The 10,182-nt window shown below is 51.3% G+C and overlaps 3 protein-coding genes across 19 annotated transcripts in view; 2 read left to right on the forward strand and 1 right to left on the reverse strand.

The window, feature by feature from the left end:
• Positions 1-188: 188 nt before the first annotated feature.
• Positions 189-1,713, forward strand: LOC105473762 (transmembrane protein 88). Of its 2 annotated transcripts, none has more exons than XM_011727740.3 (2): positions 189-444; positions 605-1,713. In XM_011727740.3, exons 1-2 carry the CDS (start codon positions 235-237, stop codon positions 872-874), a joined length of 480 nt encoding a protein of 159 aa, XP_011726042.1. In that variant the 5' UTR covers positions 189-234; the 3' UTR covers positions 875-1,713. The 2 variants fall into 2 exon arrangements, with proteins under 2 accessions (XP_011726042.1, XP_024646246.2); XM_024790478.2 differs by having other exon boundaries at positions 931-1,713.
• Positions 1,714-1,845: 132 nt separating this feature from the next.
• On the reverse strand, positions 1,846-2,685 carry LOC105473814 (N-alpha-acetyltransferase 38, NatC auxiliary subunit). The gene is made up of 3 exons (XM_011727880.2): positions 2,545-2,685; positions 2,176-2,359; positions 1,846-2,004 (listed from the first exon to the last, which is right to left on the reverse strand). The coding sequence occupies exons 1-3, from the start codon at positions 2,623-2,625 to the stop codon at positions 1,892-1,894; spliced, it is 378 nt and encodes a 125-aa protein (XP_011726182.1). The 5' UTR covers positions 2,626-2,685; the 3' UTR covers positions 1,846-1,891.
• Positions 2,686-3,156: 471 nt separating this feature from the next.
• The window catches only part of LOC105473767 (chromodomain-helicase-DNA-binding protein 3), a 56,109-nt gene continuing 49,083 nt past the window's right edge, over positions 3,157-10,182 (forward strand). For 8 of the 16 annotated variants that reach the window (XM_011727754.3, XM_011727781.3, XM_011727762.3 and 5 more), the window contains exons 1-4: positions 3,157-3,457; positions 3,591-3,667; positions 3,794-4,012; positions 4,569-4,740. In XM_011727754.3, coding sequence (XP_011726056.1) covers positions 3,298-3,457; positions 3,591-3,667; positions 3,794-4,012; positions 4,569-4,740 — 628 coding nt within the window. In that variant the 5' untranslated portion in view covers positions 3,157-3,297. The remainder of the gene's footprint in view (positions 3,458-3,590; positions 3,668-3,793; positions 4,013-4,568; positions 4,741-10,182) is intronic. The other 8 variants (XR_011615363.1, XM_071082310.1, XM_024790439.2 and 5 more) reach the window with 3 other exon arrangements.

The following is a 10,182-nucleotide window of genomic DNA, read 5'->3' on the forward strand; positions in this document are numbered from 1 at the left end:
GGGCTGCAAGACCGTGATTGATGGGGAGGACTGCGCAGACCCTGGCGAGGGCGAGCCCCTCCCCGGAGGCGCCTGTGGAATGTCCAGGGCTCTGGTCCGCTCCTCGGGATGGGGGGTGCCTAATCCTAGAGCCGCATTCCAGGATAAGGGGGGTGGGGAGAGGCTGGGCCGGGGGAGGGGCAGGAAAGAGGGCTATAAGGGCAGCAGCCCAGGCGGGCGGAATCCAGGCGGGCCATGGCGGATGTCCCCGGGGCACAGCGAGCGGTTCCCGGTGGCGGCCCAGAGCCCCGGGACCCCCTGGACTGTTGGGCCTGCGCTGTGCTTGTAACAGCCCAGAATCTGCTGGTGGCTGCCTTCAATCTTCTCCTGCTGGCGCTGGTGCTGGGGACCATCTTGCTACCCGCTGTCACCATGCTGGGCTTCGGCTTCCTCTGCCATTCTCAGGTGAGCGTGCGTCCCCGGGTGTGCGTGTGAGTGTGGGTGTTGGTGTGTGGTGATGCTGGCGGTGGGGTCTATGGGCCACAACTTCAACCCGCCTGGGCTGTTTCCACCCCGTGCACAGTATGGCTCGGTCGGCTTGGGCCTGACGCCTCTTCTCCCACAGTTCCTGCGCTCCCAGGCACCCCCTTGCACCGCGCACCTGCGGGACCCCGGTTTCACGGCCCTTCTGGTCACCGGATTCCTGCTCCTCGTGCCGCTGCTCGTGCTTGCTCTGGCCAGCTACCGCCGCCTCTGCCTGCGCCTCCGCCTAGCCGATTGCCTCGTGCCCTACAGCCGAGCCCTTTATCGGCGTCGGCGCGCGCCGCATCCGCGGCAAACCCGGGCCTCACCAGGGTCCCAGGCCGTTCCTACATCAGGAAAGGTCTGGGTCTAATGACCCTCGAGTCAAGAACAACCCTGACGGCTGCCCTCCTTCTTACTCGGCCCAAGGACTTGAAGCCCGGCATCTTCCGACCTGCCCTGCCCCCACCCCTGCCTGAGTGGAGTCCTAGCATCCCCTTGGGAGCAGCAGCGTCAGTGGACCCAATGCTGAGGAAAGCCCCCACATCCCGGAAAACCCACTTTCCTTTCACTACCCACATCTCAATCCTGAACATCTGGGCTGGAACCTGCACACCTTCCCCTCAGCCCCGTCGTGAATGGGACAACAATCTCGTGCCCTCCTTTTATGGTGCAGCTCCTCCAGTATTTCCGGGGCTGGGGGGCGGGGCTGGAGGGGAAGGAGTGTCCACGCATCAATAAAGATTTAACGAACTGAACGTGCTCTGCAAACACAGGAGTGGCACAAGTACTATCACCCCTGCCCTGTGCCGAGGAACAGGAAACATGTGCCAGGGCCACAAATGAGCAGAGAGGAGCATCCTTCAGCCCCCTGGCCTTATCGCTTTTGTCCGTTCTTCCTGGCCAGAACTCAGAGATCTGTCCCTGACCCCAGGCACCTCCCCATCAATAGAGTGGAGGGGGCCCAGCCTCGGCCGCCTGCCCCTGCTCCCCTTGGGGACCTGAGCCCGTTCTCTGACCCCAGCTTAAAGGAACTCGGTGTTGCCAGGCCGGGGTGGGAAACAATGGGCCTTCCGGAGCAGGATGACACCCCCTCCCGCCACAATTCTGGAGCAGCAGCGTGGGAGGGAAGATGCAGGGGCCCACCCTGGGGCCTGTTGGTGCATCGTTCAGCCCTGTCCCCCATCTCTACCCCTGAACTTGAGAGAACCTCTGGCACCCCTGGACATCCCGGTTGGTAGAGGAGGGTTGAGGGTGCTCCCGACTTCAGATGAGTCCTTTCCTCTAGGGGTGGGGTGTCCTATCCCTGTACTGGCATCCCAGCTACACACAGACACAGGTCCATTCGGTCGTAAGTTTAATGAAGTCTGAAAGGTATGCGCCACCGTGGTCAGAGATATGGAGGCCCGGTCAGACTCTCCCTCTGCACCTCAATGGAAACGATGTGGTGTCCGGGTACCATGGCCAGGCCCAGAACACGGGGCTCCCCGGCAGAGAAGGAATCTGGAAAGAAGGATCAGAGGATCAGGGAAGCAGGCCGGCATCAGTCCCGCCCCTCTGAGCCACAAAAACGAGCCCCAGAAAACAAGGGCTGCAGCCAGGCCCTGAAGGGGAAATGCCTTGCGTAAGGTTCCGCCACATTTCCAGGCGGGTGTGCATTCCCCAGGCACTGACCCGACGGCTTGAGGAACTCCTGCGCCGAGCCCAGGATGACATTGCAGTCACGGTCAGTGCAGAGGAAGCAGCCCACCAGTGTCCGTCCATCTGTCATGCGAATGCGCATAGTTTTGTTGAGCAGCGCCTCTAGCTGCTGCCGGGCGCGCGCAGCCGCCGAGTCCTCGCGCTCTCCGTCCGAATCCTGCGCGGGGTGGAACAAGCGCTCAGACCGCGCAGTCCCGGCTGCCCGCCCGCGGAACCACAGCTCCCGGCAGCCCGCGGGGCGCTCACACAACGCCCAGAGGCTGCCGGGAGCTGCAGTTCCCCCACCCCCTCCATCTTGCTGCTCGACTGCCCCTCAATCCCAGAACCAGAGCCCGTGCTAACCCCGGCGCTGGAGCTGCTCTGACGCCGACTGCAACAGCCATTCTCTTCTCGTAGCAGCATGGTCGGTCCAGCTCCGGCCATTTGCCCGGAGGCCTCCTCTGGGCCTTTCAACTTCTTAAGCACCTTTCAGGTTGGGTGGTCCGAGATCTCGCGAGCGCTCCTGACCGCTTTCCTTTCGCGAGATCACCTCTCCTCCACCTCCTAGTCTCCTCGGCAACGGCAGAGATCTCGCGAGCTTCTCCTACTTCTAGCGCTGTGGCTCACTGAAGCGTACCACGCCGGATGTTTTACGATATCGCGAGACCTTTACCTCTACTTTCTTACACATCCTTTAGAAACTCTGGAATTTAGCGAGAATACACTCTCATACTGCCTCCTCCCTTGTTTTTCTGTCTCAGAGAGATAGTCTGTCTGTCATAAATATCCCATGTAGCCCAGGCCGCTAAATTAAAACGGAGCGTATTCGTTTTCTGCCCACCCCCAACTCCTGAAAGCGGCGCAACTCAATTACTTGATCCTTATATGCCCCGTGTGGGACTCATACTACGTTTCCCGTGAACACGTGCGGTCCAAGCCTCACCCCCTGATATTTATCTCAGTGGACGGTGGCCGGAAAAGGACAATGGTTTCCATGTCAGCGGATAAACGCTCTCCCCTCGGCTCCGGGACGCGACGGAGGTCGTAGTAGTAGTGAGTGCGTGCTGAGGAGCAAAGGAGTAACCAAGAGAGCCAGTGACTGACAGAGCAAGAGCCATGCCGCGCCGGGGCCTGGTGGCTGGGCCAGATTTGGAGTATTTTCAGCGTCGCTATTTCACGCCGGCGGAGGTGGCCCAACATAACAGGCCCGAAGACCTCTGGGTATCTTACTTGGGACGCGTGTACGACCTAACGTCATTGGCACAGGAATACAAGGGTAAGGGTCACACGTTGGGCCGGGGCCGGAGTGTGTGTGTGTGTGTGTGTGTGTGTGTGTGTGTGTGCGGGCGCGCGCGCGCGTCTGCCTGGTTCTTGAAGGGCTGGCATTGACCGTGGCTGCTCTTTTCAAGGGAACCTGCTGCTGAAACCTATCGTGGAAGTTGCAGGCCAGGACATCAGCCACTGGTTTGATCCAAAGACCAAAGACGTGAGTTATGCTGAAATCTGGGGTTGTGGGTAGAGGCAATGGAGAGCGGGGATGGGAAGGAAAAGCGGAGGCTAGCCAGAGCATAATGACTGCTCTGATCCCCTCGCCCCAAACCCTCCTTTAAAGATCCGCAAGCACATAGATCCGCTGACCGGCTGCCTGAGGTACTGCACCCCGCGGGGTCGCTTTGTGCACGTTCCGCCTCAGCTGCCCTGTTCGGACTGGGCCAACGATTTTGGGAAGCCCTGGTGGCAGGGGTCGTATTATGAGGTGGGGCGGCTGTCTGCCAAGACCCGGAGCATCCGCATCATTAACACACTCACGTCGCAGGAGCACACACTGGAGGTGAGAACTGGTGACAAGGAGCAGGTTAGAGGGAATGGGGAATCCCAGCAAATCTCCAGGCCGATCTTCAGGGCAACATTTTTTTCCATAACCAGGGGGAGTGTATTTTCTGCCCTTTACATTGAGGCAACTGAGGAAAGCACAGCACCTAGGTCCCCAGGGTTGGTAATTCTAGGAGTGTCTGGGTCACACGGGGACAAGAGACTCCTTTATAAGCCTGGGAACAGCAGTTTATGCATCTTAGTGATGGTGGTCCTTCAAAATTCTTACACGCCGTTTTGGACAGCAATTGAACTTTCTTTTTAATCTACTCTATTGCACGGATATAGTGAGGGGACAGTTGACCCTTTATGGCCATCTGGTAGTTAGAAGTGGCTGCCATTAAGAGCTGTAGGTCTTTTGGGCCTGTTCATTGCATGCTGGAGTTTCAGCTTTTTTTCTGGGGCCGTAGATTACCTGAAGCTGCTATCTGCCAAGGGAGGCACTTTGATCCTAGTGTGTATATGTGTATGCTCCATCCAGAATTCTGGGGGTGGGGTGCTTCTGTGTTCTCCAGGTGGGGGTTCTGGAGTCCATATGGGAAATCCTACACCGCTATCTCCCCTATAATGCACATGCTGCCAGCTACACGTGGAAATATGAAGGGAAGAACCTGAACATGGATTTTACCCTGGAAGAGAATGGGATCCGGGATGAGGAGGAAGAATTTGACTATCTCAATATGGACGGTACACTTCACACACCTGCAATACTTCTGTACTTCAATGATGATCTCACAGAGTTGTAGGAAAGGAGACGTACACTCATGTACACTCAAGACATATTTCGAGTTTGGCTTTTTCTGTGCCTTGAGGAAAAGTGGTGGGGCGGAGGGGTGCCTGGGCCTAGATCTCCATTCCTCTCTAGCAGCTAGCCTGTGCCCTTCTGAAGTGTAAAGGTCCTATTCCCTGCCTTCATTACAATTTGCTCTAAGAAAATCAGTGAATTAATCTTTAGGAATGATACAAGAAGATCAAGTATCTTGGTTTAGGGAGATGTAGAAGAGGATAGTCAGAGTTCAGGCAGAACTGTTTGATAGTTAAGAGAGAGTAGTTCTACAGGGGTGAGGGATGGAAGGACTTTTTTGGCAATGATGGAAATGAGATGTCTGCAGGAAGATGGGAATTACAAAGACAGGAATAGGAAATGTTTATCATTGACCACACAAAGCTGGCTTATCTTACTTGTAGAATAGTATTTGGCAGCTGAAACCCAAGGGAAAGAAAGGAAGTGAGTCATTATAGGCAATTCAGGCTAGATATTATGCTGGGTACTTCATATACCCTCTCCCCCCACCCCCCACAAAGAGAAGGGGTCTTGCTCTGTCACCCAGTCTGGAGTGCAGTGGCAAAATCATGGCTCACTGCAGCCTGGAGCTCTTGGGCACAAGTGATCCTCCCACTTCTGCCTTGAGTAGTTGGGACTTTGGGTGCACGCCACAATGCCTAATTTTTAAATTTTCTATAGACACAGAGTCTCACTGTGTTGCCCAGGCTGGTTTCAAACTCCTGGGCTCAAGTGATCCTCTTGCCTCAGCCTCCCAAATAGCCTCTTCAAGACAACTACCCTATAAGGTGGATTACTATTTTACAGATAAGTCCTTTGAAACTTTGAAAAGTTTAATAGCTCAAAGGCACACTAGGTAGTACCACTAGAGCCAGAATGCAAATTCAAGTCTACCCAACTCCAAAGTCCATGTTCTCTCAATATAAAGGGTCCATCTCCATGTCTAATCTCATGTTAACATTTGTAACCACTGTTCTCAGAGCAAGTATTTGGGATGTGGCTTTTTCCTAGGCTCCTTGCACAATAGGAAACTGTGGTCCTATTGTACAGTTAGCAGTTATTGTCTCTGGGAGTTTGCAGAGTTCTCCTGTGGCGAAGAGGAGGCAAGGAAGGCCAAGTGTCAGCTAAGCAATAGCTATTGGGGCTACTTCCTTGTTAATCCCATACCCCAAATTTCTTTCCTGACCTTTTTGGGGCAGAGAGGTGGGTATTTACTAACTTGAGGGAAAACTAGAGTGGGGAAAAGGCCAGCAAATTAGTGACACTTTGGTGAGGGAGAAAAAGGAGGCAGTTTGCCACTTGGAGAAGATGAGGAAGACAGGGTTGCAAGATGGTGACTCCAAAAGAGAGAACTTGACAGGGGTAATGTAAAGAGAGATGTTAAGTCAGTCAGAAAACTCTCCTGGTGACCAAAAGAGAACCACTATCGGGGGCAGCGGCTAGATTTGGTCTCCTTTAACTTAAGGAGGGGAGATTTGAGAATGACAGGCAGGTGAACTTCCTGGCAGCAGCAAGCGAAACACAAATCAGGAGGAGTTCAGTGTGCCTTCTGGCAGGGGCATCAGGGCCCAGCGCAGGAGAAGGTGACCCCTGTGAGATACCGTTGGGCTGTATAGGTGTTCTGAGGGGCTATGGGAGGCATGAACAGGAAACATTACTGTTGGCTTCAGCAGTTATCTGAATTTACTGTGAGGTGGAGGATTTAAATCTAATCCCATGGAACGCAGGAGTCCGTGAATTATCTAAATCAGTCATTTTGATCTTTAATCAACTCTGCATTTACGTGTACCTTGTTTGCTCAATTAAACCCTGAACTATTTGAGAATGAAGGCTATGCTGTTCCTCTAGTGCAAGTCTCAGGGCCTGTCCTGTGCCTACGGGATGTCTTCATTCTGCCAAAATCTGTCCCTCTTCCAGAGACTCCTACTTCAATGCCTCTTGCCGGAAACACATCCCTTTCCTCACACATCCAGTCACTCATCAAGTGTAATCTGTCTCCTAAATATCTCTGGAACCTATCTTCTCTTCTCCAAGTTACCATCACCTCTTGTCTAAACTGCTATGGAAACTTCCTAACCTGTTCTCCCATTTCCACTTCTGCCTTCCATGCTGCAGTAAAAGTCAGCTATGAAAAACAAACCTAAACATCGAACTTTCCTTAGCTTCTTCAGTGGCTTCCACCTGCTTTCGGGATAACGTCCTAAATTCAAAGACCTTGTATAAATCAGGCTCATCTCGCAACACTCCTCTTTGTTCTCTACGGCCCAGACACTGGCTTTCAGTTCATTACATGTCTTGCAAGCCGCGGAGCCCTCACACACTGTCCTCTCTGCCTGCAACATGCTTCCTTTCACTTTCTGCCTAGCTGATCCTAAATGTTCCTTCCTCAGTTCTTTTCTTATTTCTTGGTGGGTCAAGACTTCCGATAAATCGGTTAGCACCATGCATTTTCCAGAGTTTTTGTTACAATTGTAAAATTATGGCTGTAATAGGCTGGCTGTACTGCTAGATTGTAAGCTCATGAGGGCAGAGATCTTGTTCACATCTCGCTCACTGCTATATTCTCATTGCTGAGCACACAGTTGCTGCTCAATAAATTTTGAATGAACTCAAATGTTAAGTGAACTCATCTGTCTATAACTAGTGGGGGGATGCTGTGTCCTAGTAGGCAAGGAAGGACGGAGGAATAGGATGTCTGGTTCCTGTGCTACAGTCTCTATCCACAGGATTCCCTTTCCCTGCTTCCCCTAGACCCCCAAACCAAAAGTTATTCCATAGAGTATCTCTGGCCAGGTGCAGTGGCTCATGCCTGTAATCCCGAACTTTGGGAGGCCGAGGTGTGAGGATCACTTGAGGTCAGGAGTTCAAGACCAGCCTGGCCAACCTGGCAAAAGCCTGTTTCTACTAAAAATCCAAAAAATTAGCCAGGCGTGGTGGCGTGCACCTGTAATCCCAGCTACTTGGGAGGCTGAGGCAGGAGAATCGCTTGAACCTGGGAGACAGGGGTTGCGGTGAGCTGAGATAGCGCCATTGCACTCCAGCTTGGGCAACAAGAATGAAACTCCATCTCAAAAAAAAGGAAGAGGGTCTCACTAGATTTTTTGGGGCCAATCCATCTGTCATTTCCCCATATGGCCACCAGGTGGCTGTAATTACTTACAGAGTCAGGGAGACAAGCCTGGAGGGAAGACTCTTCCAAAGTTAGGATGGAAAGGTGGCCCTTTCCATTTATAAGGGGACATTTATAAGGGGGAGGGAAGGACAGGAAAACAAGGAAAAACCACACGGCCACCGTTCCATTAACATTAGGTTTATGCCCGCTTTTTTTTTTTTCTCACAAGCACATGGCAGGAAAGGAGGGCAGTTAGGAATTCATGGGATAGAACAAAAAGGGGGTCCTGATTACAGGTATGGGAGTGTACAGGGCAAGGTATGGAGCTGACAAAGGGATAAAGACATCAAAATTTTTTAAAATAATGTAATGCATTCATTTATTAATACTTAAAAAAAATATTTCCAGTAGGCACTGCTTTGTTCTCTAAATAGCCAAGTGGATATCTACATGAGGATTATGTAAATAATGCTTTGGCCTAAAACCTAGAGAGCAAACAGAACATGAATGCAGGGTCCAAGTCCCCTTGTGGTAGTCTCTTTTGCCTTGGAGGGTGGTGGGTGGAGGGTGGAGTGCTGAAGGGAAGGCTGCCATCCCCAGTGAATCACAGAGCTTCAAAGGACTCAACTGGCAAGATTTCCCACAGGTGAGGTCCCTACATGCACATATTACTGGGGTCATAAAGAGGCATATGTTCCTTGGAGGAAGCTTGCCTGCTCACTGGGATAAAACATGCACACATGAAAAGGTAAATGAACATAGTACATGATAAAGGACTAAGTTATGGTATAGAAAAGTTTCTACCCTTACGGCAAGTCACAGGTGGATTACTAACCTGGCTGTCCTGAAACTGTTTCTAAATACTCTGTGTGTGTGTGTGTCTGTGGATGTGTATTATTTTTGGAAAACGGTGCTATAATTTCCATCAGATTCTCCAAATAGCCCAACCCCCTACTCCTACTCCTGAAATAGCATGCACACACACACATACACAACAATAATTGAAAAAGCCTCAAAAGTCAAATATCAAAAGTGACAATACAATGTGGTCCCAATATTCTGGCATCTGTCTCAATGGTCTGCCTCAACCTGTGGCAGAACCATGGCAACCCATGGCAGAAATTCCTAAAGCTTTAACCTTTGGAGCTAAATTTATGACGAGTCTCAGGTGTTTTACTACTGTACCAAATGTTAATCTGGCTGTACCTTGGAGCTGAGTAAAGGGATCTATCATTTGGTCTTGATACTGTAACATCCAATCATACATCAGGATAAGGTTAATGCATCTAGCCCCACAGCTAAGTTTAGCGAGACCACGTGGCTGGGCTGCTGTTGGGAGAACAGCCACTTGATGATGGGCCAGTAGAGCACACGGTTTAGCTGGAAGAAAGCACACAGAATTTGAAACCTGACTGATCTTTATCCTGGAAGCCAAAGATTAAGGATTCAAAATACAAATAGATATGCACCCCAAGTACTAGGTATTCTAGGCATACAGGAAGCACTAAAAAGAAAAAAACAAAAAGCTGGTGAATGAATAAGTGAAGCGAATCCATCAAAGTGGCGATGGGGGTAAAGGCTTAAGTGCAGTGGTGTGATCACAGCTCACTGTAACCTCAAACTCCTGAGCTCAGGCAATGCTCCTGCCTCCAAGTAGCACCACCATACCTGGCTAATCTTTTATTTTGGGTAGAGACAGGGTCTTCCTATGTTGCCCACACCGGTCTCAAACTCCTGGCCTCAAGCAGTCCTCCTGCCTAGGCCTCCCAAAGTGTTGGGATTATAAGCACGAGCCACCGTGCCTGGCCAATATTTTAAATAATTTTGTACCTAGACTGGGTGTGGCAGCTCACACCTGTAATCCCAGCACTTTGGGAGGCAGAAGGATCACTTGAGGCCAGGAGTTCAAGATAAGCCTGGCCAACACAGTGAAACCCTGTCTTTACTAAAAATACAAAAATTAACCAGGTGTGGTGGCAAATGCCTATAATCCCAGCTACTCAGGAGGCTGACGCAGAACTGCTTCAACCCAGGAGGCAGAAACTGCAGTGAGCCAAGATCAAGCCACTGCACTCCAGCCTGGGCAACAAAGTGAGACTCCATCTGAAAAAAAAAAAAAATTGTGTGCATGAAGCAAAGTTTGTGTTAACTACTTGTGTGTAGAATGTTCTACTTGTGGTGTCGTGTAGGCATCTAAAAGTTTCAGATTTAGGAGGATTTTGGGTGTTAGATT

Source organism: Macaca nemestrina, chromosome 17 (genome assembly GCF_043159975.1).
Source record: "Macaca nemestrina isolate mMacNem1 chromosome 17, mMacNem.hap1, whole genome shotgun sequence".
Classification (NCBI taxonomy): domain Eukaryota; kingdom Metazoa; phylum Chordata; class Mammalia; order Primates; family Cercopithecidae; genus Macaca; species Macaca nemestrina.

What these genes read in the sequence shown, in the direction of transcription:
- LOC105473762 (XM_024790478.2), top strand. Translation starts at nt 235, where the DNA reads ATGGCGGATGTCCCCGGGGCACAGCGAGCGGTTCCCGGTGGCGGCCCA. An exon ending in GCTTCCTCTGCCATTCTCAG is followed by an intron (nt 445 to 930) that starts GTGAGCGTGCGT and finishes ACTCGGCCCAAG; the next exon opens with GACTTGAAGCCCGGCATCTT.
- LOC105473814 (XM_011727880.2), bottom strand. Translation starts at nt 2,625, where the DNA reads ATGGCCGGAGCTGGACCGACCATGCTGCTACGAGAAGAGAATGGCTGT. An exon ending in AGAGCAGCTCCAGCGCCGGG is followed by an intron (nt 2,360 to 2,544) that starts GTTAGCACGGGC and finishes CACCCCGCGCAG; the next exon opens with GATTCGGACGGAGAGCGCGA. An exon ending in GGAGTTCCTCAAGCCGTCGG is followed by an intron (nt 2,005 to 2,175) that starts GTCAGTGCCTGG and finishes CCTTCTTTCCAG; the next exon opens with ATTCCTTCTCTGCCGGGGAG.